The 27928-nt window shown below is 49.7% G+C and overlaps 10 protein-coding genes across 10 annotated transcripts; 4 read left to right on the forward strand and 6 right to left on the reverse strand.

The window, feature by feature from the left end:
• Positions 1-3708: 3708 nt before the first annotated feature.
• F4807DRAFT_435812 (uncharacterized protein) lies at positions 3709-5504 on the reverse strand. Its single transcript, XM_047998920.1, has 3 exons — positions 4776-5504; positions 4698-4743; positions 3709-4643 (listed from the first exon to the last, which is right to left on the reverse strand). The coding sequence occupies exons 1-3, from the start codon at positions 5095-5097 to the stop codon at positions 4409-4411; spliced, it is 603 nt and encodes a 200-aa protein (XP_047851661.1). The 5' UTR covers positions 5098-5504; the 3' UTR covers positions 3709-4408.
• A 1413-nt stretch (positions 5505-6917) lies between these two features.
• On the forward strand, positions 6918-10413 carry F4807DRAFT_462874 (uncharacterized protein; the record flags this gene model as incomplete). Its single annotated transcript, XM_048001886.1, has 6 exons — positions 6918-7424; positions 7489-7514; positions 7572-7676; positions 7728-8925; positions 9001-9120; positions 9187-10413. 6 exons carry the CDS (start codon positions 6918-6920, stop codon positions 10411-10413), a joined length of 3183 nt encoding a protein of 1060 aa, XP_047851662.1.
• Positions 10414-13464: 3051 nt separating this feature from the next.
• On the forward strand, positions 13465-15247 carry F4807DRAFT_188810 (uncharacterized protein). The gene is made up of 2 exons (XM_047993654.1): positions 13465-14006; positions 14071-15247. The coding sequence occupies exons 1-2, from the start codon at positions 13709-13711 to the stop codon at positions 15057-15059; spliced, it is 1287 nt and encodes a 428-aa protein (XP_047851663.1). The 5' UTR covers positions 13465-13708; the 3' UTR covers positions 15060-15247.
• A 963-nt stretch (positions 15248-16210) lies between these two features.
• F4807DRAFT_435839 (uncharacterized protein) lies at positions 16211-19017 on the forward strand. The gene is made up of 3 exons (XM_047998921.1): positions 16211-16725; positions 16786-16955; positions 17011-19017. The coding sequence occupies exons 1-3, from the start codon at positions 16474-16476 to the stop codon at positions 18536-18538; spliced, it is 1950 nt and encodes a 649-aa protein (XP_047851664.1). The 5' UTR covers positions 16211-16473; the 3' UTR covers positions 18539-19017.
• Positions 18820-20396, forward strand: F4807DRAFT_188823 (dihydroorotate dehydrogenase). The gene has a single exon (XM_047993655.1). The coding sequence runs from the start codon at positions 19101-19103 to the stop codon at positions 20217-20219; it is 1119 nt and encodes a 372-aa protein (XP_047851665.1). The 5' UTR covers positions 18820-19100; the 3' UTR covers positions 20220-20396.
• On the reverse strand, positions 20377-21661 carry F4807DRAFT_188981 (uncharacterized protein). The gene is made up of 3 exons (XM_047993657.1): positions 20996-21661; positions 20840-20905; positions 20377-20763 (listed from the first exon to the last, which is right to left on the reverse strand). Exons 1-3 carry the CDS (start codon positions 21229-21231, stop codon positions 20535-20537), a joined length of 531 nt encoding a protein of 176 aa, XP_047851666.1. The 5' UTR covers positions 21232-21661; the 3' UTR covers positions 20377-20534.
• Positions 21662-22175: 514 nt separating this feature from the next.
• F4807DRAFT_462879 (uncharacterized protein) lies at positions 22176-23009 on the reverse strand (the record flags this gene model as incomplete). Its single annotated transcript, XM_048001887.1, has 3 exons — positions 22176-22425; positions 22508-22829; positions 22985-23009. The coding sequence occupies 3 exons, from the start codon at positions 23007-23009 to the stop codon at positions 22176-22178; spliced, it is 597 nt and encodes a 198-aa protein (XP_047851667.1).
• Positions 23010-23129: 120 nt separating this feature from the next.
• Positions 23130-24691, reverse strand: F4807DRAFT_188837 (mitochondrial NADH-ubiquinone oxidoreductase 20 kd subunit). The gene is made up of 3 exons (XM_047993656.1): positions 24435-24691; positions 24144-24321; positions 23130-24044 (listed from the first exon to the last, which is right to left on the reverse strand). Exons 1-3 carry the CDS (start codon positions 24475-24477, stop codon positions 23594-23596), a joined length of 672 nt encoding a protein of 223 aa, XP_047851668.1. The 5' UTR covers positions 24478-24691; the 3' UTR covers positions 23130-23593.
• Positions 24692-24875: 184 nt separating this feature from the next.
• Positions 24876-26775, reverse strand: F4807DRAFT_189069 (uncharacterized protein). The gene is made up of 4 exons (XM_047993662.1): positions 26333-26775; positions 25468-26190; positions 24983-25345; positions 24876-24924 (listed from the first exon to the last, which is right to left on the reverse strand). Exons 1-3 carry the CDS (start codon positions 26484-26486, stop codon positions 25068-25070), a joined length of 1155 nt encoding a protein of 384 aa, XP_047851669.1. The 5' UTR covers positions 26487-26775; the 3' UTR covers positions 24876-24924; positions 24983-25067.
• On the reverse strand, positions 26434-27460 carry F4807DRAFT_189026 (putative acetyltransferase, GNAT family). Its single transcript, XM_047993659.1, has 2 exons — positions 26981-27460; positions 26434-26930 (listed from the first exon to the last, which is right to left on the reverse strand). The coding sequence occupies exons 1-2, from the start codon at positions 27392-27394 to the stop codon at positions 26640-26642; spliced, it is 705 nt and encodes a 234-aa protein (XP_047851670.1). The 5' UTR covers positions 27395-27460; the 3' UTR covers positions 26434-26639.
• Between the last annotated feature and the right edge of the window lie 468 nt (positions 27461-27928).

The following is a 27928-nucleotide window of genomic DNA, read 5'->3' on the forward strand; positions in this document are numbered from 1 at the left end:
TTTGAATAAGAATCAGTGGCACTAAGATAGATGTTGGTATATTGTCTTCAAATTGCCGATTCTTGATAAAAGAAAAGGGGTAAGCTCACCTGCATTAAGTGATAATACGACTAGGAGCTTCTTGATATCCATTGAAAGGAGTGTGAGGCTCGCACTGTCATTCCCTTATCATTACCTAGGCATTGATGACCCTTTCCTTCCGGTTTCTACTATATGCTATATGAGATGGAAGGGGGTTCCAGCGCCTACTAGAGACCTCTGACGTCTCGAACTTCAAGTAAGAGGTGTGAAATAGGAGATTTGATATCATCCACTTTGGCCAGCGGAAAGACTAATTTCTCATGAAACGTCAACGTCTTCATTCACCGCGATCCATTTTTGCTCAACTAATGAAACAAATACTTACCTACCTACGCAACTAGGTAGCTAGTTAAGGGGGTACCCACCCATTGTGCATATTAGGATTTCCTCTTACCTTAAAACTTTTATGGAACGACATTAGGGTGGGAAGTGTTGCTATGTAACCATTATAATATACATGTATAATAGCCTCAAGTTATGTGAAAGGCTATCTAGGTATAGTATGTGCCTCGTTCTTGCTGTAGTTGTATCACGTTCAATGAGAGGTAGGCATTTTCATTTTAGTATATAGGGCTACTTAATATAATCGTACAACATAAGCAATCCATGTCGTAGGGTCAGATGTAGATTAAAGGCTTCATGGCTGTAGATATGAATATCGTGTGAGTGGTTAGTGAAGTGATAGTCAAGCTCACCGCACTCTGGAGCGGCAAGGTATAGAAACGCTTGTGGCCTGATCGCTAGGTACCTAATCATGCCTTATACGAAGACCCGAATGTGAAGTCAGCGATTATTTTAGAAGTATGGAGTCATCGCATACGAATGTGATCCTGTTACGTATCATGGCAAGTATTACGATGCTGTGCCATATGCAACTTAATAAATGTAAGCTGTTGCTTCTTGGTTAGAATCAATGGTGATAGGATGGTCATAGTACGCTAAACTATGCGGTGGGTATCAAAGGGGGAGGATCACATAGGGTATACGCTACAGTGTGATTTATTGCCTTACTGAATATGGGATGATGGCTGCGGATGGCTGCATATGAGGCGATGGGTGTAATTAGGGGTCTGGGAGTAGTCTTAGGCGCAGCGGTCAGGAGAGACCATGAGAACTAGGCTCGTAATATCGGAAGCCGAGAAGCGAATATCTGGAATCTAAGGCCAGTCGTCGAGAATAATTCTTGACGGCAGAGTAGCAGTGGACAGACGGTAACGCAGCAGTGACAGTTCGCCTCGCTCGTCGGTCTAGCCTTGCAATACCGAGTGGTGTAAGACTCAAACGTTTAGGTAGATTAAAGGTTACAGTTTATGACAGGTTAGGATATATTGCTCGAGATGTGTACCCCGAGCCGGTTGCTATATGTCTCCCCGGTACGTAGAAAGTCATCTGGGTTGTTCTATACCTCTAGCCACGTAAGCTTTTCTGGGGGCTATTGATATTAATCTGTATAGCTTAAAGAATTATTATACAATAAGAGCCTTTCTATGACATCACTAATTCTATGAAGAGGTACTGTGATGAAGGCAGGAGCTGGACTTGATCGTAGTCTTAATACCCCTTGCCTGTCTTTGCTGCAAGTCCACCTAAATAAGAGGAGCATAGGTAGATAACTTCTTGTCCTATTTTAGCTCGTGCATGATGAGTCTGCCTAGACCTTTAGATAATCGACATATATGAGGCTAGACTGGGAATCGTACTTGGTCTCATCACGAACATGCCTCAGTTGGATTAACTTGGTTTTCGTTGGCCACGTTCTAGCTGGGCGAAACTTGCATTGCATTTAGCAGTAGGTAGCACTAACAACAATCAACTTATAATAGTATATCCTTATATATATAGATATAGAATTAATACGGTCAAAATACGAACTAGAATGTGCTAAACCTACCTGAGTCCCCGCTCCCCTCGAGGCTATACCAGGTCCCTGATTACTGCAGCACTGCACGGAAGCACCCGCTCGTTTCAGGAGTACAGGAACACCCTTTCCTACTAGTTAATGGGCCTATGCAGAATGTGAACGTAATATATGCGGTCTCGTGGTATGAGGATGGGGTCTTGGAAGCGGGACGCGGTATATGAAACTCAGGGGCCACGCTACCTGGGCTTCCCCTATGAGCCATTAAGGATTTTCAGGTGGCATTCCGAAGAGCATTTACCCCCAACAAGCTCCATCCATATCCCCTCTGCCCCTGTACCACTGCACTGGTGTGGATGGAAGACTAAGAATATTTGTCGATGAAGTCTACCGTAACGGCTAGAGATATCAGACGATGGACGATCATATGCAGGTATAGACCTAGATCACTGCCACGACGACCGAAACGATAGGACGAGAAAAAGGTCTCTACCAATGCTCGGACCTAGAAATAGAGTCGACTCTTGAGATATTGCAACTCTTATGAGGCGTTACTTCCAAAAACGCATATCCTCCGCAAACATAGAAGACGTTGGAACATGCTGAGCACAGCCGCGATCTAGCCGATAGTTGTCATGACGAACATTTTCTAAGGCTATTGGACTGATAGGGGTACTATACGGTGGGTTAGCATGCAAGAGTCTAAATGTGCTCTCCCCCTCCCGTCGGGCGAGGCTAAGTCAGACTCGATATAGTCGATGAAGCAGATGCAAGGTACGACGCGGTGAGCCGACAACCAACGATAGGCTTGGCACAATTGCCGCGATACGCATCTGACGACCGAATTAGAATGCAGGAGCAAAGACATGCAGATAACTCAAGATCACCCAAGTTGAAGATCTCGTGTCGCGATCCCGCGGCAATGCGGGACCGAGACAAAGTCGAGAGAGACTTTTAAAGAATATTGAGATGACGTTGAGGTGGAAGTAGAGGCACGTTTTTTTGGTTTTTTTGACGAGTCATATTGCCTGTCGATGCATGTCTCGTGTTATGGCAGTGAGTACCACGCGATTATGTAGGATTCTACGGCACACCGCGCTTGTGCAGCTTATAAGACAATAAGACATACTGCCTCATATGGACTCGCTGCGTTTATTGTCTCCAGAAAGAGAAAAGCTAGCTGAGACGCTATTAGAAGTCTTGCAGGAGGGAAGATCCATTTAGGTCGTGGGCACTCACACAAATGTGGCTGTTCAGAGCCAGATGCGGAATGCGGCAGAGCCAAGACATGGAAAGGTTCATACAGAAATTGTTGGACGGGAGCTATTTTGGCGACCGGATTTGAGATGATGTAAAGGAGGGTGGAGGGTGGAGGGTAGGTAGGTGTATGTATGTACGTATATGTGAGTGTTAGGTATGTAGGTGTGTGGTATGTAGGTGTGTGGTAATGAAGGTGCTATAATACGCCAGTGCGCCAATACGCATCAAGACGCCAATATGCACCAACGCAGCCCGGCTAAAAATAACACTTAAGCGCCCGCTGTCTAAGCAACGACTGTAAGGCAACTCGTGTTACATAACCTGAACTTATTACTTCCCTGAGGCCTTGGAAAGTTGAAACATTGGATATATTGGATAGGGCTAACTTACAAACATTCTTGTAATTTGTAGTATGTAGTATGTAAAGCTGTAGTTTACATGCACGTGCCTATTCCTATACCTACCATGCAAAAGGGGCTGGGTGCAGAATCTATAATCGATAGCAAGCGGGGTAAGAACGGTTCGCTACCTACTCCGCGACTTCTAAACATACCTCAAGGCTATACAGTTTGCTGCGGGCAACTGCTGTCCAAGTTATTCAAATCGATGTTGCTAAGTATGTCTGCATGCCGACTGCACTTGCTAGTCGTCCGATCCCGCAAACTCCGCACCCAAACGTCGAAGATGCCGAGTGAGGAAGGTTCCAGGAAAGTGCAGTCTTACAAATTAATGGCGTCGTTTCGTAACACGCCTCCGGAAAGAGACTGATAGAAGACATTGTATCTGCGACATGCATCGAGAAGGTAGAAAAACGTGGGAACCCTGTTGTGTAAGATTATTACGTGCCGACGGGTGTGTCTAGTTGATCAATACATCCATCCAATATCTACATGTGCAAATCCTGCTTTACTAGGTAGTTTCTACGTACCTCTCCCGTGGTCGCTAGCCCTACTCTGCCTTATTAAGCCTATCGAATGCAGAAATAGGTCGAAGAAATCTTCGCACGCTTCTATGCAGGTCATCCCTCTCGGCAATCATATGTAGGTAGGAACGAAACGCATCCGGACCCCGACTGGACAGACACCTAGGCCAGCGTTTGTTTTATCTCCATCCCTTTAATACAAGCCTACAAGCCGAGAAACAAGCAGAGACCACCTGTTCCCGTAGCTTTTTCTGGACCCCATCCACCTCTTCACGATTCTCTTCGGATCACTGCCGATGGCGTATGGCGTCGAAACAGCCGCCACATCTGAATACACGCGACCATGAAACATATCGAAACAGACCTCCAATCCTAGCTTGTCTTTGTTGCTTACTCAATAAGTTTATTTGGTCTTTCTCCATCGTGCTGTATTGGTCCGGGCCATCTATATTCTGTTCTGGGTTGTCTGGGCTTACTACCACACTGATGAATGGTACGATGATACAGGTGTTAGTACCCGTTCTAATTCCTTAATATCAGTGACGTCTAGCAGTTATTAATAGAATCAATTTTCACAGTAGGGCAAAGTGGGTGGTTGAACGATTGTGTCCAATTAGGCTTTCTAGAGTCCATCCAAGCCCCCTTTTGCGGTACTAGTACATCTCAACCCTGGCCTACCACGGGTCGAGCTGGAAAACACGGACCAATAGGAACTCGAGCTCCAGCCTGAAGGATTTTGTCCCGCATGCACCCCTAGTCTTACACCTGGGTAGCGGGCCGTGCAAAGCTTGGGTTGTAACATAGGGAACTTGACAAGCAAGACAGTATTATACTGAAAACCGAGAAAGACGGCATGTCTTGAACCTGCTCCCCAGAATATCTGCCTCAAACGGACAGAACACAGAGCCCCCTGTGCCATTAACAAGCCGATGGATTCGCTAGACCGCGGGGAAGCTTTGAAGGTGTTCAAAATCATGGAATCCTTGATATCTCTGGTTTATAATCAACACTTATTTTCGGGATCGCCTGTCTCTCCCTATCTCAACGTCTCGTGACCCCGGAGATATCGCCTTTTCGAGTTTTGCCAGTCAGCCGTGTAGTGTAAGCTATCGTCGCTTTTGTGTCGTGTTTCAGAATTGCTACCTCTATCTGGAGCGCCTTGGATAAGCGACAGAAGCGCCGGTTGTTTCCCCAACGGCAGCGGGCCATTCGTACGAATTAGAACACAACCGACTCTCTGGAGCCGGGTCCTCCGGTGAAGATCTGCGTTCTGGTATCATAATCTTCGCAATTCATACCACGGTAGCAGGGTGGATGGTAGGAACGTGTCAACGCCTGCCGTGAAACCCTCCCTCTAAACCGTAAAGCCAGGCCATACCACACACGCCTGCACACTCTGGCCGGTGCTGGCCGGCTTTTAGTACACCGTTTTTTATGTGTGGTGTTGTACGGTACTAGTGCTACTCACGAACCGCGTCGCATGCAATGCCTTTGCATCTTTACGCTTATGTAGCTGCGCCCCCTTGGCTCATAAGTCTGTCAGATTGGAATTGGACCTGTATAGGTACTCCACTCTTGCTCTAGCAGGCATTGGTCATCCATCGTCTCGAGCCGACCATGGGCTAGGACGGTTCCCCGGAAAACTACACACAAAATCCACAGAGCTTGATTGACAGAGACATCAATAGTCGACTGCAAAATTCATCACAAAAATGGTTTGATGGTTTAATATTCTCCACACAAAGCACTATGTCGGCATCATCTCGCTATGGCTTCTGGATGACAGATACTCGCATTCCAAGCCTAAATCTGCGATGGTGCGTGCAGGGCATGTGCGTATTGTACTACCGATGCCACGCTCTGCTTTGCCCTGACGTCCAGGGGTCTCTTCTCCTGCTAATTATGGCACTCCTTGCCGCGGCCCAGTCTATCGGGTTACGGTACGGAACGTCGCCTTATGTATGTATCTCGAGACTACACGTGCAAATCTATACACATGCGCGCCTACACAACGAGCAGTGGTTACGCTGCTAGAAACTAATTGCTTATGCATTGTCAGCAATATACTGTACTGATGGAGACCTAAGTACCTACATAGCGGAATGATTTCCTTAATTCCTTCACTTATCAATGAACAGAAACCGGTTTAATCTAGATGCGATTCAGAGACGGCCAAGAAGCGCATGGTACATACTGCCGTATATACGTACTATTCATGGAGGATATCCCGTAAATAGTCGAAATGAGCCACCACCGTTAGGACCAGTACCTTGCATGTCGCGCGCCCTCGTCCATACCTACCCATGCAGCCCAGCTGATGGCAGGGGTGCCTTACACTACGACGTACTTGCAGCTACGTACCTAGGAGGTAGGTACATGGCCAGGCGGACGGATTCTCACCCAGCCTGCCTGGCCATGACCGACAACTCTCGTTGACCACTTCGCTTTCCCTCTCCATACCATCTGTCTTCCATTATGCTTGCTGCTCATGCCCTTTCGGCCCGTTAAAGTATCTCAATATAGCAATGCAGCTCAGCCTACCTCTTTGCTTCGCTGTTGGCATTTTCCGTTTCATCACATACGGAGATATGCTATTCACCAGACACATCTCGAACCAGTCTGAACACTACTACCAGTTAGAAGGCTGAGGTCTATCTAGCCTTGCCCTTTCTTTACAGATCCACCCCTCCCCATCTCCAGGCTTACCCTTCTGTGACTATTTCTATCATTATACTCTTTATTTATCCAAATCTACAGGGCTGTGTGTTTCCAATTTGAGCCTCTCTGCTGCACACCATGACTAGTTTAGAGTTTATAATGGACATGTCCGACATGTCCCATGAAGAGGACTCTACCCAGATAGATAAGAACGAGGACGGCTCCATTCAACCCGGGCCATCTAAAAGTCAAGATCCTTCCCGTGCGGCAACGTCGAGCCATGCAAAGCCAAAAGATCAAGACGATAGACTAACTCCAGCCCCAACTAGACGGCACGGCCCTTCAGGACGTTCATCCAAATCTACAGCTACCGCGTCGTCCCCGTCAACCTCGTCAGCACGACCGGCGTCCGTGAGTAGGCGGAGCACTACTAGTTCTGAGTCGATGGATCCCGGTGGATACGGAGGCCACGCCCAAAGCTCGTCATCCGGAGGAGGTATGCCGCCGTCTATGCCATCGAGACCAATGGGTAACGCTCCAGGGGAAGGGAGCCTCCCGGTCAAGTTGACCCCTATTACCAGGCGTGTTAGCAGAGCGAAGAAGGGTGTACCGGTTCATACATGCGATATATGTAAACCACCTAAGGTGAGTAATTGGCTATTCCAGATCTGCTCTGGACGTTATGGACGCTGATTTCAACGGCGAGTAGACATTTACGAGGGCAGAACACCTTAGGTGAAGCATCCCAGTGAGAGACCTTCGCAGCACACAATACTAAACATTGATTCGTAGGCGCCACCAACTGAGTCATGGGAATCCTAGATATCCGTGCACATTCCCTAACTGCGACAAGGCTTTTCACAGAGCTGACTTGCTTGCGCGTCACGCACAGAGACAGTGAGTAGGCTATCGCGTTAGGACAACGTCCCTAAACTGACATATTAGTAGCGACCAAGATGATAAGGCGTCAAGGGGTACGGGCGAAGATGCTAGCCGACCGACGTCTGCAGAAGGGCCACCTGGGATGAGCTACATGACCCATGGCTCTTCGTCGATGGGTGGCGTCTCTGGCGCTCGACAGGCAATGGCTGACCCGTCCGATATGTCGTCGGGCGCGGCCTACACGACTAGCCTATCTCCATACCAGTCTATGAGCAACCAAGGTAGCGGCAGTGGCCAGCATACAAGTCGGGGTGAGAGTTACCAAACCTCCAATCCCCCTTCTGGAGGTCATAGTTATGTGTTGTCTTCTATTATCAGTAACCCGCCCCCGAGTATCGGGGGATCTCCAGTCACAGGTACTCCTTTCGAGATAGGCTTCACACCTCGCACCTCATCTCCATTCCCCATCTACATGGACACCACAACGGGCTTGTCCCAGAATTTGCCTAGCTTGACAATACCTGACAACAGTATGCCTCCAGGTCTTGTCCACCATGGTCACGACGGCTCTCCTTGGCCGTCATCTGCTTCGGAGAGCAACTACTCCACCCCCTCGGAAATTAGCCACAGGCGAAATAACATGCCGCGGGGGTACGAGTCGCCAACATCGGACTGGCCTGGCACTGGCCTCTACTCTGGAACCTCTCATAGCATACACAGCCCTGGTGGTGGGATTGATATCGCCACCACGGCACCTTTCTTTGGGACACCCTTCTCCCCGACGGCGCCAGCGCTCGATCAATCAATGATGCCGCTATCGTTCTCAGACGATCCATCTTTCGTCGAGAACCCGCACCAATACAACCCCTACTCTTCAGTTCGTAGTCCGACCCCACCGACCATCTCACTGTCCGCTCAACCGGCTGAAAATCTAGTCACCCTTGCAGCCCCATCCATTCCCGGCGCTGCCTCGACGGGTCGGCAGAAGGGAACACAGCTCCTGGGACCACTCGGGGGCACAACCTTTCTAACCGCCAATAACCTGTCACCGCACGTCCGGAATGCCATCCCGAGATACATCGACCTGTACTGGAAGCGCTTCGACCCTCTCTTTCCATTAGTCCACCGCAAGAGCGCTAAAACTGCTGCTGACGAGGTCCTGCGCTGCGCCATGGCCGCCGTTGGTACGCAGTTTCTTCAGAGCAAGGAGGATCGTATCCGAGGCAACGAATTGCATGAATTTGCTTGGAAGGAGGTCAAGACCGTAAGTCAAAACTAGCCTGGCGATCTCTCCCGTGAAAAAAAAGAAAAAAACAGGCCGCTAAATGAACAGACGTAGTGTACGCAATGGAACCTCCAAGTCATGCAAGCGATCCTCCTTTGCGAGCTCTACTCGCGGTTCCGCGGACGAAGTGTATCGAGAAGCTCGTCGGAGCCCTTCCAGTCATTATACTCTCGGGTAAGTTCTCAATCTTCTCATATTGCTCCTACTTTTGTTGGCTCTCTCATATACTCTACTTTTCAGGATCATCTCTTTAGTAATTTCCTATCTTCTCCTGTTGGCCAATGGTATCCATACTCAACGTCTTCTTCCTTACAGATGGCCGATCACCAAATGCCGGACGGTTTACTTTTTTCAGCCTCAACGCGACATGACCGATGGAACGAATGGATTAGTAACGAGTCACGACGGAGACTCTTGGCCGCTTGTTTTGTTTTGGATGTCCATGCATCCGTGTATTATCAGCAACACCTAATGAAACCATTTCCTATGTCGACGACACCCTCTATCCCCCTAATTAGACCAACCGAAGACCTCTGGGCCGCCCAATCGTCGGAATCGTGGGAAGTTCTCCTCGAGTCGTGGTCCACCAACACCGAACCAACCAACCTATCTGGCGAGACTACTGCGGAACAAGTAGCTGACGCGCCATACCTTGACCAAACTGTATTTTTAGCTTCGGAAGCGCTCCGGCTACCCAAAAGACCTAGCCCTTCCATATTGGACCTCAAAGCAGAAGTAGACGAGACTTCTACCGAGCGAATCACCAGGCTATTTCCGGGATCTTCCGTTGGGAACACCTATTTGGCCTTGCATTTTACGCCTCTCCACGACCTGCTCGCAGTCAGCGGCGAAACCTGGCTCTTCACGAAGAAGGTGGCGACCTCTCAAGTCTTTCAACAGCACAAGAGGCGCCTCCAACACTGGTGCAACACCCTCCACGCCGGTGTCGCCGTCCGGTTTGCGGCCAAGGCACTCCTGGCCTTCGTTGACTGCAGCAATCACAATGTACTGAACGCAACCGTCATTTCGAATCTCGAGGAAGAGGAGGGCCGGGACGGGAGTTGGCACATGTTGGACATCTCGGACTATTGGGGGATGTACGTGTGCGCGCTCATCTGCTGGGCGCTCGGACAACGCGCGATGGCCAGAGGTAGCACCAACGCCGGCTCTGACCTCGCCTCCTCTTACCACCAACACCAGCACCAACACCAACACCACAATAACCACTCTAATGCTAATTCCGGAGAAAAGGGAGAGCGGGAGGCCGTGAGGTGGCTCAAGATGGTGGCCGAATTAAGCTCGGAAAATGCGCTGAACGTGCGCGGCCGGAAGGAGACCATGGCGATCGTTAGCATGGTTAGGAGGAGGCTCGAGGACGAGGCCGTCGGGAGCAAGAACCGCCTGCTCGTCGACGCTACTCGGACGCTGAAGAACCTCGAGGAACGCGGCAATCACAAGTGGTTCTAATTTAGGGGGAATATGGGGGAAAGGGAGACGGAGAGCCCAAGGGATACATAATGGGCGCGGATGGGCGGTTGTAATTTCTTATTTCTTCCCCCTTGTTTTTTCTTATATTTTTTTTCTTTCTCCTGTATTTCTATATTCTTCCTTCCTTTTTCACCTTTTTCGATTCTCTACTTTCGCTTTTCGCTTTCTCTTCTTCAACAATCTCATATTATCTTTATTCTTATTTCTTCTCTATCCTTATTTATCACATTTCTCTGTCTTGTTTTTCTTCTAGTTACATTCCTTTTTCGACTGTGTCATGGATGCCTAACTATAGACTCCAGGTTGGGAGGGTCAGAGATACACTTGTACCATTAGAAACGCATTGCAAGGGAAGACAAAAAAAGGGGGGTGCGTTAACAGCAAAAGAGGATATATGGATGCATGGGATTTGTCTACCAGCACTTTGGGGGTGTTCGGGGAGGAGCATGTTCTATTTCTCCATTTTTCGAATATCCATGGACCATTGGGGAAAAACGGTTATTTTCTGCCTTTATCCCCGGAACTGCCTACGTCGCCGTACTGCTTGAGGACGATTAACGATGGGTAATGAATGTATTTTAGGTTCGTCATGTTAGGTGGCGTTCTCATGATGGGTAGTAGGGAATATAACAACGAGTTGGAACAATCTGCACAATCGTCGAGTTTAACTGTTGGTGACTTGGATAACTCATACTGACCTCAACAAATAGAAGAGACAGCACAACTTGCTGCACAGTTCCTTGGCTCGGCGTTATTCGGAGGTAAGTAATAACGGGTTGACGGGATCTTACATGTGATCGGACAGTAGATGAGCGAATGGAAATAGGTAGATGGTTCCATGACGGATACTGGCATGGGATGGCTTCGATGTAATGCGAAGGTGGAAATTGCTCCGGATGTGGAAATAAAGAGGCTTGTACATATCTGACAATATCTGACACATCAGACCAAATTTGGTATTTGATAATTATTCTGACTTTAAGCATTGTGTCCGTGGTTTGGATGAAGCATAAAGTATAGGTACCTAGGTATATTCGTCAATTGTTCTTACTCAGATTCCTAAATAATAGTGGTAGGTGCATAAAAGATACATGATAGAATTTGGAGATTCATTGGAGATTGGAGATTCATTACCAGTATTTGCGTTGAGCAGGTTGAGATGATGATAGCGCAATATTGCTACATGTACATACATATGAAGGTATCGGGTACCTGACGTTATCTACTTGCATGGGTGGGGATTTGGGGGACGGTCTTACCGCTTTACCGCTAGGTGCTAGGACCTCCAGGGCTAAAGATCGATAGATCGGACCTCTTTTATTGGATTAGTTTACCTGGGTACCTACAAGCTCCCTTACAACGCTGTGAGCCGCAGACTTCCAGACAAGACTTTGAGAAGCTCCCGCCGCGAATTTCTCTTTTTCCCTTCATCCTCGAAGCGACCGAGACACAGAACATCAATTCCGTCAATCCTCCTTCCAATCCCTTTCTCGACCTATTGCAATTCCAATTCTGTATTGTTTAATATTATACAACGTTGAAGATGGGTAGCTTTCTCTTCAAATGGTAAGTATCTTGCTGACAGGACACCTTGCCTTTTTCCACCTCAGTTCTGCGCGCATCTCAAATTGCGACTAGAATCTGACCCTTCTCGTCACACATCGTTGTTGAGCTTCTGCTGGCACCTCACGCGATCACATTATTTTCGTCCATCACACACTCTATCATCCTCAGTCGAATTGGTAACAAGCATGGCTGATATATTTGTTCTTGCATTGCTATAGGGAACATCCTGCGTCCGAAGTCTACGTGACTGGCACGTTCGATGATTGGAAGAAGACAGAGAAGCTCGAAAAGGTTGATGATCACTTCGAGAAAAACGTAACACTTCAAGATGCTTCCAAGAAGATCTATTACAAGGTTCGTCTCAATGCCTCAATGCATCCTTCCTCGCAGTGTTTATTTTGTTATCATCCAATCTATCCGGGCCTCCCTTTCTTCCCTTGTTCCCCTCTGCGATTACCAGAACAGGTGGGCCCGGAAGAGCGCAAGGTGCTCTCGTGATGAAGATAACTTAGGCTGCTACATAAGCTAGCAGGCAGCCTTGCGCAATAATGAATGCCTACAGTACCTCACATAAGCGGATAAAATAATACCGAATGTGCGACGGTAGACATTCAATTGTCAAGTTACACATTCAATTCCCTCTGTTGCGCGTCGTCACCAAGTCTTATTCAGCTTCGTTCCCTGCTGTCACGATACATGACAATATGCAGTACATGACTGTTATGTATTGGACAGATGGACAAGTGGACACAAGGAGCTTCAAAGCCGTTGGACCCCGCCCTGTGTCCCATAGATGCAAAACATAACTCCGTGAACTTCGTATGACGCAAGTCGATCACGAATGCAACGAAGCGGTGTGGGCTGCCATTCTGATAGGTCAATTGTGTTGGCAGTGGCATACTACTATCACACATTCGGCCTCAGCTACCACTACCTAGCTGCCCTAGGTCCTTATGAGGGGGGTTGGCATGGGGTTTATGGAGATTGTGGGGATACAAACAAATTCCCATCAAGTCCCCCATCTGCCCTAAAACCATTATCATTTTTCATTGTTCGCACCTTGCTCGCACTTTGCGAAGGTCTTGTGCCATGGCTCGACCTAGGTACTGAGCAAATTCGAACGTCACTATTCGGGGTCTTGCAAGTGCATGAGCAGGCGAGCTGCATCGTGGCGTCCCAACACCGTCATGCCCCCCAGCTAGCCCCCAGCCCAGTCTGACTGGAGTAGTCCTAACCTGTCTTGACTTGCGTTTGTTTCCTTAAAGGAACCTTGTCCCTGAATGCAGTTACCGCAAGACTATTAGTATTTAAATAGGCTAGAGGCTCCAGTTGCCCTGGGCTCCCTGAGCTGTGCTTCGGGTCATGCGGCATCCTGCATTAGGTGGACTTGTCATTGTTCAACAACCCCTTCGATCTTATGCCCACAGCCCACAAAATACTGCCTTATTCATCCTACATATTTTCTCCTTCTTTTTGTTTGTCCTAGAATCCCTTTTCTAGAACATACTGCAAGGCACGATTTTAGTCTTGTCCAACCTATTATATTCTTATACCAAACTAACTATTTACCTTTCCCTTATAGTTTGTTGTTGACGGTAACTGGGTCACCGACCACACTGTACCGAAGGAAGTGGATGAGAGTGGAAACGAGAATAACGTCCTGACCCCCGATCGTATTGTTGCAGAAGCTCCCGCAACTGCTGCCATCATGAGCTCTGCCGCCCCGGATTCTACCACCGCTGCATTGGCCGCTGGTGCGCCGCTGGAGAAGAAGACGGACGAGGAGTTGCCTGGAACTTTCCCCGAGACGCCTGCCGCCTCCGACCCCGCCGAGGCTGACAAGGGTGGTGATTTTTCAGTGAACCCCCTGCCGGCTACCGCAGGCGCTGTCAATCCCATCACATTGGCCCCGGGTGAGAAGGTCCCTGAGAATCTCGCAGCCGCTGCTCCTACAGACAACGTTAAGCTAGACCCCGAGTCCTACGAGAAGAGTGACTCACTTCCAGGTAAGTCTCTTCACCCTTCACTCTCCCTTGTGTATGTGTCAGCGCTTACTTATTCGCGCGTTAGGTGGTGTCCCTGCTGTTTTGTCCTCTGCTGCACCGGAATCTACGACTGCCACACTAGCTGCTAGCGCACCTATCGAGACCAAGGTTCCTGATGTGGTGAAAGAAAGCCAAGAGAAGGCAAATGCCGAGCCCGAAGCTAGCGCTATCCCCGAGGAGGTGAAAGATAAGGCTGCCGTTGAGGGTGAGCTTCTGGACAAGGTGAAGGAAGCACCTTCCACTTCTGAAGGTACGGCCGGTGAGGGTACCGAGAAGACGGAGAAGGTCGTTAGTCCCGGCGAGGCTGCTGCTTCTGTTGCTGCTGCTGCTACCGCCGTTGGTGGCGCTGCGGTTGCCGGTGCGGTTGCTGCCAAGGACGCTGCTGTCGAGAAAGCTACGGGTGCCGCTTCAACGGTACAAACGTCCGTCGTTGAAGCAGCTGCCAACCTGCCCGACCCGATCAAGGAGCAACTTCCCGAGTCAGTCCAAAATGCAATTGCTGGCACAGCCAAGGAGGAGACGCGCGAGGAAGTGTCGCCCGAGGTGCCTGCTGAGGTGAAGGAATCTATCGCCGAAGCAGGAAAGGCCCCGGAGGCCGCAGCAAACACCGAAGCCGTCGAGGACAAGAAGGCCGTTGAGACCGAGCTCCTGAAGGAGGTTAAGCCCGTGAAAGCCGTCGACGAGCAGCCGAAGAGCGAGTCGAAGAGCGAGCCGACAGAGTCGAAGGATGCTGCTGGCGAATCTTCCGAGATCCAGATTCCTGCAGCCTCAGAATCGACCGTCACTAACGGCGCGAACGGTACCAATGGAACCAACGGCACTCAAGAAACGGTTAAGCCTGTTGAAGTTAAGCCAACCGAGACTGCGGAACCGAGTTCGCCAACCACCCCTGCTGAGACTGCTGCCTCGAGTAGCGCTAAGGCAACTGATGGCTCCGCATCGGCCGAGAAAAAGAAGAAGAATCGATTCAGTGCCCTCTTCGGCAAGGTGAAAAGCAAGCTTTCTAACAAATAAGCGTTGATTGCTTGGTCTTCACTTTGGGTACTCGTTTCGGTACGATTTCTTCCTTCTTTTTCTTTTCTGGAGCTCATGATTCCCCATCTTGCGTCGACTCACCATGATAGGTGCTGGCAGGGTATTGTTCGCTGTTAGACATCTTGTTGTACATATAAATCCGTTTACTCGGCATTCCCCAACCACCAACCTACGAATGCCATCTTGCCATCAGCTTGCAAGAAAAGGCCTGACATTGCTTTCGACGGTAAGTGTCGGGTGGTTGACGTCTTTTTACGGTTTAGCTGTTTCTTTTTACTTGTGGTTCTTGCTACGTCCTCATGAACAACATTCGAGCTTGGAAGGAACTGTTGACTTCACCTCACCTCCCTCCCCTCACCTTACTTTATGATTGATGTCTCTTACTATCCGACGTCTCGGACCGTGTCTAGGTGGCCTGAGAAGGGTGGAATCCAGGATTACGAAACGGAGTAGGGAATGTTTGTTGTTCGCGATGGACTGGCGGCAACGTCTAGCTGGGGTATAGGCACAAGGCGTCTGTTGGAAACCTAGCATGTCTTCCAAGCAGAAAGACCCGCGGTGTGGTAATGTGAAAATTGCGGAAAAGAAACTTAATAGATGAATATTCCTGGAGCCTGCTATAGGAGCCCCCTTTCTATGCGTACCTGTGATTAAAAAGGCGTTACATAATTCTCTGATGTCTTGGACCAATAGTTTGTCATAATTGACATTTAATTGTCCTATATCATCTCAGCACGCCCTTTATATTGTGTCCAAAGCGTACCGTATGTGGTCTTGAGATGAAATGACTCAGAGTACTAGTATAGCTAGGTACTACTAGTTGCTAAAAGATAGGATATAGCAAACTACAATTGTGACAAGTACCTACCTAAGGTCTAGTATCGAAATTTTATATATTCTTGAGAGTGATATATGATGGAAGGTGTGATGCTAGTTTGGCAGTACATATTAGGTACATTGTGTAGGTGTCCAAGTACCTACCTTGGGTATCTGCGCCTGCTTTGTTACTCTATTAAAGTGGGCCAAACGCACCTGGCAGCAGGTGGCGACGCCGTAGTTCCACGTTGTAGTGACATCAAATCATCACCTAGCTTTTCGCCCCGCCGTGTGACTCTTCCGCTTCTTCCTCTCTTCAAACTTCCGGGGTCCGTCCATTCTGGACCCCTCGAATTGCAGCCGACTCCCTGACTTACCAATCGAATCATTCATCATTGACGAGCGAATCTTTATAATCTTGCCAGTAGACCAAATACTTATCGCACTCATTCATTTCTTACTGGCACTGGCGGAATAACCAAGGCTTTATGACGTCGTCAGACGTTGGCTTTCAGCTTCGTCTGTTGTCATCCGACTCATCGACCAACTACGGCTGGCCTTGACAGTCGTTTTCACAATGAGCTCTGGCTCGACCAATCTGGGAGGGAAATCCCTATCATCTCCAGCATCCCACGCCATAAATTCGCAACCCATCTCCGTCCCTGCACCCAACTTCGAATCCAATTCTCGTCGTTCCGGTCTGTCGAGCCCGTCGTTCTCAAATTCAGCTCCGAGGAAGGGACAAGGGTCGAGGAAGCAGCACCGGAATCAAAGAAGACCATTGAGAGACATCGCGCCCCCGGATGAGGATGACGCCATGGCTGAGCTCGTAAGCTGGCCCTGACTTCCAAGTAGACCCAGAAATTATCTCGCTGAACTATCTAAATAGAGCGCTCTACGAAACGCCTCAAGCCGTCGAGGGCAAACCTCCATTACTCATCTTCTAGATTTCTCCTCTCCAATGCGCTATCACCATGACCACCACCACCACTCTAGATCGAGTCGCAGACATCCTACCTGGGGACCTGGTTCTGGGTACCACTCCGTGGACAAGGCACGGTGCGTTTATTCCACCTGTTGAGTCGTCGTCAACCTATGCTAATAAAAAGCTCAGATTTGTCCATGCGAACTATCGCTTCGTGGTTTCGCCTACCGGAGACTACTCTTTACAAGCTGCAGACGCTGATAAGTATCTGGAATGGTCCGATGTACTCCAGGTTATAGCCTCGACCGTATCGCAATCTACCTCTTGTCCTATATGTCTCGAAGATCCCGTGGCTCCTCGTATGGCGCGCTGTGGCCACATATTCTGCTTACCGTGCTTACTACGATTCATGAACTCGACGAACGACGATGAACCGAGCCCGCGAAAGGAGGCGCGATGGAAAAAGTGCCCCATATGCGAAGATTCCTTCCGACTTTCCGAAGTCAAACCCGTTCGTTTTTATGCTGGCCAGGAGTGCGCCTTACCAAGGCCAGGAGAAGATGTCGTATTGAGGTTGATGGTTCGAGACGCAGGCTCCACTTTGGCCTTACCAAATGAAGGGGGTCCGGATATCGTCAACATGGGCGAGGACGTGCCATGGCACTTTGCAGCAAACGTCCTGGATTATGCTAGAATCATGAAAGGGACTAATGAGTACGTAATAGAACAATATAACGAGGAGATAAATAACTTGCGGCGACAGGCGCAGGATGATGAGAAATATTTTGGAGTAGAGGAAGGAGATTGGACACAGCGAGCTATCAGAGCTATTATCACCGCGAAGGACAAGATCCGAAACCCTCAAGAGGAGGAGGTAGTAGCACCGTCAGCCAGCGCTATAAAGGCAAAGCAGCCGGCCAAGCAGCAATTTCATTTCTACTCGGCGCCTCCGCACCTTTATCTGTCGCCACTCGACATCCGCATTCTGAAGACTAAATTTGGCGATTTCTCCAACTTCCCGTCAACGTTACTTCCACGTGTCGAGCACATTTCTACTGGCCACGTGGTGGATGACGCCTTAAGGAAGCGAGCTAAGTATCTAGGACACCTCCCTCACGGCTGCGTTGTGAGCTTCCTAGAATGCGACTGGACGGACATAGTCCCATCGGATATCCTAGACACATTTTCGGGTGACCTAGAGCGCCGGCGTAAGGTACACCGGGACAAAGCAGCGCAGGAAGAGCGCGAAAGATTGCACGCGGAACGCTTAGAAGCCTCGGCTATCGGTCGTAGTGCTCGAAGGCACTTTGACCAGACCAACGGAGATAAATTTGATCCTACACCTACTATGAATTCCGAGGACTTCCAGCCGCTCGGTTCTGTCGAGGGCACCACTCCACCGAATCCTCGGCCAGGATTCAGCCAGCTTGCGGACATGTCGACAAGTCCGTCGACTTCCAAAACCGTTTGGGGAACACGGGCTATTCCTGCTTCGCCCGAGTTAGCACCCGTCGTAGAGCGTGAAGTTAACGACGGATGGCTCAAAGATGACGAGTTCCTAGGTGCTGCTGAATTGGCAATGCAGATGGAGGCATTCGATATCGACGGAGGCGGTGCTGGGCCTAGCAGCGGGCCCGGAACTAATAGTGGGAAGAAAAAGAAGAAGCAGAAGCAAAAGATTACTCTGATGAGCACTGGTGGCCGTCGTGGTGGTTGAAACGTCGCCGCCGGGATCTATGAAAGCCCGCTTTCTTCGTCGATTTAAAATCGGGTCTGGGAGCAATGGGATTTTCGTGTGTAGCGCTGCTTCTAACGAAACCAATGCTATATTCTACATTAACAACACACTCGCCGTCTTCCTCTTTAAGGGAATATGGTGAAGTGGTGATAGCTGTAACTGATTAACAAGGTAGGAGTTCGTGCGGCTTTGTTCAATGCTCTACACAACATAATTTCCCAGGGAAATTTATTGGCAGAATATAAACTTGCTTTTAGATGATATCTGAAATCTACTATTTACCATTTACCTAGGCACTTGGACAACGTGCCAGTTTTACTTTGTGGTCTAATATTTAACGTTTCGAAGGCAGAAGATAGGGGTGAATTACGAGCTTATCTTCCTTATCTCGAACTGAGTGAACCCCACTATTATGAACTGATACCATCTTCAACCTCGATACATGTAGGCATTTCATCTTAATTATTAATACTTTTGTACGTTGGTTAGATAGCTTGAATAGATATATACCCACCTAGATATATTCCTTGATAAGCGCCGAATGATACCAGCCATAGTGAAAACGACGATGTCACTACCACCGGCCCTCAGCATCAACCCGCCCCTCCTCAACTCGGCCAACCCATGGGCGACTACGCTGGAAGACTTAACGGCCCTGTTCGAGTGCCCGTCCACCGGCGCGGTGACGACGCGGACGGCGCTGCTGAACGGCTTCCCGCACGACCCGGATACGCACCAGTACTCGTTCTTCGACCCCGGATCCAACACCCCGACGGGCCGGATCTCGACGCCGGGAGGGGACGAGACCGCCGGTGCCAGCGCGAGCGCCAGTTTAAATAATATGGGGTACAGCCCCATACCGCTAGACGCGTACCTCGGGTTCGTCGAGACGATAGCGAGGGAGAAAGGGCCCCGTGGTAAGGGGTTCGTGGTCTCGGTCACGGGACCCCCGGACCACGTGGCGGAGTGCTACGCCCGCGTCGCGGAGGCGCAGAAAAGGATCGGGGAAGGCGTCCCGCTCGCGCTGGAGGTCAACCTGAGCTGTCCTAATATCCCCGGCGCGCCGCCGCCGGCGTACGACGCCGTGGCGCTGGGGACGTATTTGGAGGGTCTGGCTGGTGTCGCGGGGGCGCGGGCGAAGGGGGACGGGGATGGGGATGGGGAGGGTGTTAGGATTCCGTGGGGCGTTAAGACGCCGCCGTATACGCATGCCGGACAGTTTGCCATGTTGGTCAGCGCGCTCCGGGGCGCGGCCGCGAGGGCTGGCAGCGTGTGTCCGGTTAGCTTTGTCACGGCGACGAATACGCTCGGCTCGTGCCTGGTTCTCGAGGCTACTGGTACTGGTTCGAGCGAGAAAGGAGAGGGGGAAGGGAAGGGAAAGGGAGGGCCGAGGTTAGCCGGGACGGGAATCGGCGGGATGGCGGGCCCGCCGCTGCATCCCCTGGCCCTGGGAAACGTGAAGACGCTTAGGGAGACGCTGGACGAGGCGCCGGAGACGAGGCACGTGCAGATTATCGGCGTGGGCGGCGTGGGGGACGCGGATGGGTATCGACGGATGAGGGGTGTTGGGGCGGCGGCGGTGGGCGTGGGGACGGCGCTGGGGAGGAGGGGGGTGGGTGTTTTTGAGGAGATTGAAAGGGGGTTAGGAGGACGGTGGTGAAAGTGGGATATTTTAGATGTGCTTTGTTTGGGTGTCGTGGATTGGATGAGGGGGTTGGCTTGTTGTATCACGGTGATATTGGCTTGGCTGTGGATTAAGGAGGAACTACCTAGACAAGATGAAGTAACAAACACAATTAATATATAAATATTAAAACCGGATACTACGGTGTAATCATTAGGAATCTTAGTTCTCTATCCAGTCCCTTGGATATCCATAGACCCCAAAGTCAATCGAACGCAAAAATCACCGGCAGCCTATAAAAAAAAAACAAGCCCCTTACTCCTTATTTCTCTTCCCCACGCGGACCGTAGCTCATAGGAAAACGGCCACGAAGCCGGCAACGCCCGCGAGCATGCCCCCGACGCGGGTGATGCGTTCCTGGGCGTCATTCCCGCTCTCGGTGGCCCCCGGGGTGGCGGACACGTCCATGGATTTTATCACGACGTTGGTGGACGTCGTGGCGGCCGAGACAGAGGTCGGCGCGGCGGTCCGGCTCATGGTGAGGTTTCCGGAGGTGGTGGCGTAGAGGCTGGCGCTTTGGCTTTTGCGCGTGTTGTGTCATGTTAGCAACGGATGGGGTTCTCCTGACTAGGTAGAATTAGGGGGTGGTGACTAACCAGTAATTGTCCTTCTGCTGCGTGTAGCCGAGCGCCCGGGGGTCGTTGGGACAGTTGTTGAAGCATCTGTCGCGGTAGGGTTAGTGCTGTCTTTGAAAAGGCTGGTTTTGCGGAAATTGGAATAGGGGGGTGCCGTACACGACGATCGCGACATACTTGTCACAGAGACACTGGTAGTCCGTTGTGCCGCAGAGGCTTACGTAGCTCTCGGTAGTATCGAGACAGGTGTCGACGATATTTTGAGCGGCGCAGCCTGTGGTTGTCGTTGCGGCGGTGACAGAAGTGGCGGATGCTGTTGCGGTGGAAGAAGTTGAGGTTGAAGTTGTTGTGTCGGCATTTACAGAGGCGACAGCGGCCAGAAATGCGACTCCTTGGAGTATGATAGATCTCATGGTGTTTAAAATATGTTATGTGCGAAAATGAGAGTAGGTATGTCTGTCTAGTAAGAATAGTGAAAGAGCGGATGATCAACCAAGGCCATACAAATAAAGGAGTAAGGGAAAAGAAGAAAAATCAAGCCTACGTACAATAGAATTAGAAGTAGCCCTTCTTGGGCTCAAATAATCTGGGAAAGAGGCAAGGACGTCTAGCGTTGACGCGTATAAGAGAGGATAGTTCACTGATGCATGACCGTCCGTATGGTGGCTTAAAGAGTCTTTATGAAAGCTCAAAATCCTGTGAATGTTTAGTCATTTTTGGGACGACTTACCATATTAGGAGTTTTAGATTGAAGTAGAGTTCTTGTGACAATGTGACAGCGGTAGGTAAATGTAAGCATAATCATCAGGTGGCATGAAAGTTCAGACGGGCAGTTTAGAGTAGAGTGAGCGAAGAACTCTTTTGCCACTTATTGTTGCCCAGGTGAATCATGTGAAGCGAACTTATTATGTGGTTGGGTGCTTGGAGAATCCTTTCGTCCAAAAGATGGGATTGTAGAGTCAGAGATATCAAGCTTCATCATCTCCGTTTATGTTTGCCTCGGTACTGCATGAAGTGAGTTGTCACCTGGTGTACAGTTGACAGGTTGTCAGAAAGGTAGTTGTGAGTGGGACTTCAGATGAATCGATGAAAAGGGGTATCTGAATATTGAAGACATCATCCAATCAACACCTCCAGCTATTCTTGGCCAACTATAAGCAACTTTCGTGTTAGTAGGGTTTAAAGTAGATGGGATGACAGAACCCAATATGCCACGCTACTATTTCTTACTAACCTTCAAACACATCAAGGTTTCCAACATCCAGCCATAACCTTAACCCCTTCAACACCACCGACGGCCGAATCGCACGCCAGAACCATACCATAAACGACGCGCGGAAAATACCTTATCTAACTGCTATCTCTGCGCAACCTGTGCCTCCAAAGCCGCATTACGCGACTCCAGGTCCTCGATACGCTTGCGCATCTCCTCCATCTCCTCAGAGGCCTCGACGGAGAACTCGTCGACGATCTTGACGAAACGCCACAGACGTAGGATGACGATCAACGAAGCGATTTCCTCCGCCGTGTTATTCTCGACCAGGTCAACTGCGAGCCCGGCCACGACCACGAAGGCGTCGAACCTGTGAAACCAGCTCCGGAAGTACCTGTCGTAGAGTAAGTAGGTAAGCAAATAAGCGCGATCATGCTAGTTTGGGAACGCGTCGGGCCGAACTCAAAGAAACTCACCCCCAGCCGTCGGCGAAGACGGATAAGCCCAGTTCCGCGAGGAAGACGCAGCTCATGACCAACGAGAAGGTGGCTAGAGCATTCCTCGTCGGAGCTACCCATTCGTCGTCTTCGACGCCTATCTCGCACGTGATGAGGGCGATGAAGATGTCGCTCAAGATCCCGGCAACGTCAAGGATGATGAGGACTAGCAGGATCCAGTGCTTCGTGCGAGAGTTGGTGAAGCGAGATATCGCCGTCTGGACCCGGTGGTAGCCGGACTTCCACCTCTCCGCGAATGCTCGTTGCTCGTCCTCGTAGTAAGGATCACCAGCATCTTGACCTATACATAAAGTTAGTTTATAAGAATACCTTTCTACAATCCCAACTCCATTTTTTTTATCCTTCTCATTCTTCTGATATTTACGGATGCTCCGTCTCCGGCTCAGAAGAGAAACCTCTTACATCATCGCCGTCCTCGAATAGGGGTAGACTTACTGAGCAAGGGGGTATCGCTACTCATTGTTCAATAACTCGATGCGATTTGGATCTCTCAATGAAGAGAAAATGAGAGTTGAAAATGAAATTATACAAATTAACAAGTTGGCCATGACGAGGTGAAATCAGGAAATCAAGAAATCAAGTTGTAGATCTCAGGCCTAGTCAACCTAACGAGGTAATAGGCCGGATATACCCCGGCAATTAGTCTACTGAGGCCGAATATCTTGATAAATCGTATCTTCATCGATTTACTCTCTGTTTTGGAAGCATATGTCAACAAATGCGGATAATATTCCGATATCTGCCTCTTGCTCCTCTGCCAAGAAAAGGCATCGAAATATGACAAATACCTTACGCTCCTAGCTGGAGATAGCATCTGATAGTCCTAAAAGGAGCCAAGTCAGACAGGTCCCAATTACTCATAAGACAGTACTCTCGTTGTGAATCATAGGTATGTTTAAATGCAGCCCCGGTATCTTATATACATCATTACGCCCGGCAAGAGAGAAAGAGTAATCTTCCGCCGCACCGGACCAGTCCAAAGGTTCCCTCTTCTCTATTTTCCCACTTCCCCCCCTTCCCCTTCTCCTCGTCCAGCCCCTTTCTCTACCTCCTGTACCACATGCGCGTGATCCGGGTGTTCCGCATCTTGCGCTGGAGCTGGAAGATGCCGTACATGAGGGCTTCGCTGGTGGGCGGGCATCCGGGGACGTAGACGTCGACGGGGACGATGCGGTCGCAGCCGCGGACGACGCTGTAGCTGTAGTGGTAGTAGCCGCCGCCGTTGGCGCAGCTGCCCATGCTGATGACCCAGCGCGGGTCCGGCATCTGGTCGTACACCTGCCGCAGCGCCGGCGCCATCTTGTTCGTCAGCGTGCCCGCCACGATCATCACGTCCGACTGCCGCGGCGACGCCCGGAAGATGATCCCCAGGCGGTCTTGGTCGTACCGCGGCGTGGACAGGTGCATCATCTCGATGGCGCAGCACGCCAGCCCGAACGTCATGGGCCATAGCGACGACTGTCGCGCCCAGTTGGCGATCTGGTCGAGCGTCGTCCTAAGGAGGAGCATGGTATGTTAGATCTTTTTGCGCATTGTTATATATTTCATATGTGCGGATAGGTAGATAAGAGGATGGGAGGCGAATATGACGTACAGGGCATATTGCATGACGCCCTTCTTGGGTTCTTGGCTGAGAAGCGGCACTTCTTTGCGCTGGCGTTGCGCGAGGCCGGTGGAGCTGTGAGGCGTCACTGACGTGGCATCATTCTTGGAGGTGGTCGAGATGTTGGCGATGGATTGGAAAGGGACGAGAGTACGGGGTGTCGGCTTGGCTGTGGATGAGAGTTAGTATGCGTATTTAGGTATATCTCTATACGTATCTACCTAGATAGGTGATATATAGATGTATACAGGGGTGAAGATATCGGAGAAGAGGAGAACAAACCTCTCAAAGCCAAGGTGGCTGCTCTTCTCGAGGAAGACAGCATCGCTTCGATGCTCAATTGATGCTATCGACGAATATTTGGTATATGAGGGAACTTGGAGGTTGAGTGGAGAGGTTCTCTGGACGAGAAAGAGGCGATGTAGGTCCGTCGGAGGTCGATGATATCAATCGATCGGGTGCATCTACGCGGACTGACGGGATTTAGGACGGAGGGCGGATGGCGGATTCTCGTTAAACCTCGACCTACTTTTTTGCCGCTTCGCTAATCAAGAAATGCCTCAATCCGACTGGTCGAAACCATGCGGTAAAGTGGATTATCCGCTCCGGGTGCCCCACTATAGAATCATGACCTCAGTGCGGGCAGCTGCCGCCAAATGAACGATTGCTTTATCAAATATTCACTTTAGTAATGCTCCTCTCCTAATTCGATATTCGTTATAGTAAATATATTGCTGACACTGAATGGCATTACCTAGTATACAGCATTCAACTTCACCCATGGAAATCATTAATCATACAATTCTAAGGAGGGTACCCAGAAAACATACCAACCAAATAGCTTCTCTATAAGTGTAATCTCGACTGTTCATTGTCCCATAGAGCTCCTGTGCTATTCACCTCTTCTTCTCCCCGTCATATCATTTTCAAGCGCTTCATCAATAGAAAGGCGGATTGGCAGGTAGGATGCCACACGTTTTTCTTCCCGTCGAAGTAAGTATACGCTGACCCAATTGCTAGCCCGCTCAGATGTGCCGCGTGTGGCATGGATTTATATGGTAACCCGATAAAAAGCCCGTACGTCTCTAGTATCACCATAAAAGCCAGAAAGTCCTGGACATGAAAAGAATATCCAGGTAGAAATAAGAAACTGAGTCTCATATTGGGGTTCATTGTAGCCCAAGCTCCCAGAACTACACAAAGAGTCAGTGACGATGAAGACCTTGGGAGTAACTATAAATTTCATAGACGAACAACAAAATTCGAGCCACCAAACCGGAATTATGAACAGAGAATTACTGCAAATATAACTTACAAGCGCAGATTACGCCACTTGCCCCCCTTGCCGGCGTTAAACGGAAGAATCGATACTTCCGCGTCGGCAGTAAAGTTGCGAGCTGATGCCCCAGCGATGTAAAGATGCCGGTCGAAAGATAAAAAGCGGCGAAGTGGCTACCGTTTCCCTCGAATACACGAGAGCGCGTGGTCTTAGAAGCGAGCTGGAGCAACACAACCGTACTAAGCGTGGTGTGAATAGCGCCGCTGTGTCCAAAGGCAGAGGTCAGGAGCGTTTTATTGGGGCTGGAGACAGGTATGTGCTTCAGATACGGAGCCACGGATCCGGGAGCAAGAGGGCTAATTCCGAAAAGGCTGAGGTTGAGGGCCGCAGCGCATAGGAGCATTATATCTGCGTCCGTGCGTCCCTTGAAAATGGTCCAGAGCTGCTCCGTCGGATACCACTTCGCCGCCGTAGTCTGCCGGCGGGACGGGATGCGATGGGAGCTATCCCCGCGCCTCCTGACGTATTCCAAGTCGTCGTACGAATTAATCACATATTCCTCGTAGTCCCCTCTCTGCTTGACGACCCGGACTTCCCGGTAGACACTGTACGTAGCGCACCCGATGTAGATAGTAGCCGTAGCGGCGATAGCCCATATTGTCGGCCTGAGAACCGGAACCTTGGGTAGCTCTGCTCCCGGAATGTACGACGACCCGAATCTGCGATTTAGCGGGCCGGCCCCGAGCGGAGTACGACGTCCTGGAAGCGAGACTCTTTTCAGCAGGGAGCGCAACATTTTCTTTCGAGGCCCTTATTGTTGCACGGCCGGTAATATACTAGCTAGTATATAGTTGCCATCAAAGGACTCAGGTCCGACTTTGGGCTTGCTTTGGTTGCCTACCTAGCTGATGCGCATTAGGCAAGTGAAGGGGACCACGGGATTGATTATGATGAAATTTCTCTCTTACTGCCCTTTGGCAAACGCCAACGAGGGAAGTTGAGCTTTGCAGATGGCTTTCACACCAGCTGTGATCAGCTGATTCTGTGCGCCACATTGAATGATCTGCCACAAACAAGCCATTTTAATACGTACCTACCTTTAAGCAACTTTGCAAAAACCCAATCTGTCGTGACTTCTGGACTTCTTATAAGTTTCATTTACTCTTTCTATAATCCAGGTCTACCGCCTTATTTTTCATCTCTGTTTATCATTGCCTGAACTCTTCTAGCCTCCTCTTCTGCTTGCCCTCGTCATCGAAGTTCGAAGGGTCTAACCAAGCTTCCAAAGCTTGCTTGATACCGGGCCAATCATCATCAATCATTGAAAACCAGGTGGTATCTCTACTACGTCCCTTGATAATCATGTGTTTTCTAAAGAGACCTTCAAACGTGAACCCAAGACGCAAAGCTGCTCTCCGGCTCGGGGCGTTAAGCGCATTACACTTCCACTCGTATCTTCGGTAGCCCAGGTCTTCGAATACATGTCGTGCCATCAGATACTACACAGAAGGTCAGTAATGATTTAAAGCAAGGGGTTAATGTTACATACCATGGCTTCGGTGGCAGCCGGCGTGCGCTGTAATTTCGGCAAGAATAATAAGCTGCCGACTTCGATACAGCGGTGGCCGGGTTCGATTCGCATGTAACTAGCCATGCCGGCGACCTCGTCCTTTTCCCCATCATTCAATAAGATGGCGTAAAATACGGGATCTCGACTGGCCTCTTTGGCTTCAATACTAGCTCGGAATACGGCAATGTCATCGAACGGCTCTTCGAGCAAGTAATCCCAGAGATGCGCATTCTTCGGCCCTGATACATGCGGGTAGAGCTCGTCTGCATGTTGCGCACTCGTCAAACCGACTAGTGTAACGTGTCGACCAACCAACCTCGTCTCCCGGGACGGACGTTGAGCCGGCTTACCGCCGACAGGCGCGCCGAGTGGGTTAGGGGTCCGGCTTGCCATATTTTCTACTATATATGGAATAAGATACTAGGTAGGCATTCAACACGATTTCTCGAGGCTTTTAAGTTTGTAAATCCTAAAATGTCGTTGTGAAGGGCGTATGGAACATCCATTATCAAATGGGTTAACGCCGCCGAACTCGCTTGGTCCCTGCATATTTTATTATAGTCATACCTTACCCCTTATCCAATAAAGCACTTGGCTGAATATCAAGCACTATGGACTCGTTTGAGATGGTGGTTTCTATTATGAAAACTCGAAGAGATATGGATAGATCTGTAGCAGCTTGATCAGTTCGATTGGCACCGTGTGGAGCATATGAAATCTGATCTTGTCCAAAGTGTCTCCATCCGATCCTTTTCTAGAATATTCATAAGACTCATCTTTTCCCATGTCAACTCGCTAATTACCTAGGTACTTACCCCGGATTTATTCAGAGGACCCACGATGATCGGAGATCTACAATTAGGTGGGTAAGTACTATGAGGCTTTCTTTGATGTCATTCACAATCCGACTAAGCACTTTGACTGATA

Source organism: Annulohypoxylon truncatum (genome assembly GCF_022578515.1).
Source record: "Annulohypoxylon truncatum strain CBS 140777 unplaced genomic scaffold F4807scaffold_29, whole genome shotgun sequence".
NCBI lineage: Eukaryota > Fungi > Ascomycota > Sordariomycetes > Xylariales > Hypoxylaceae > Annulohypoxylon > Annulohypoxylon truncatum.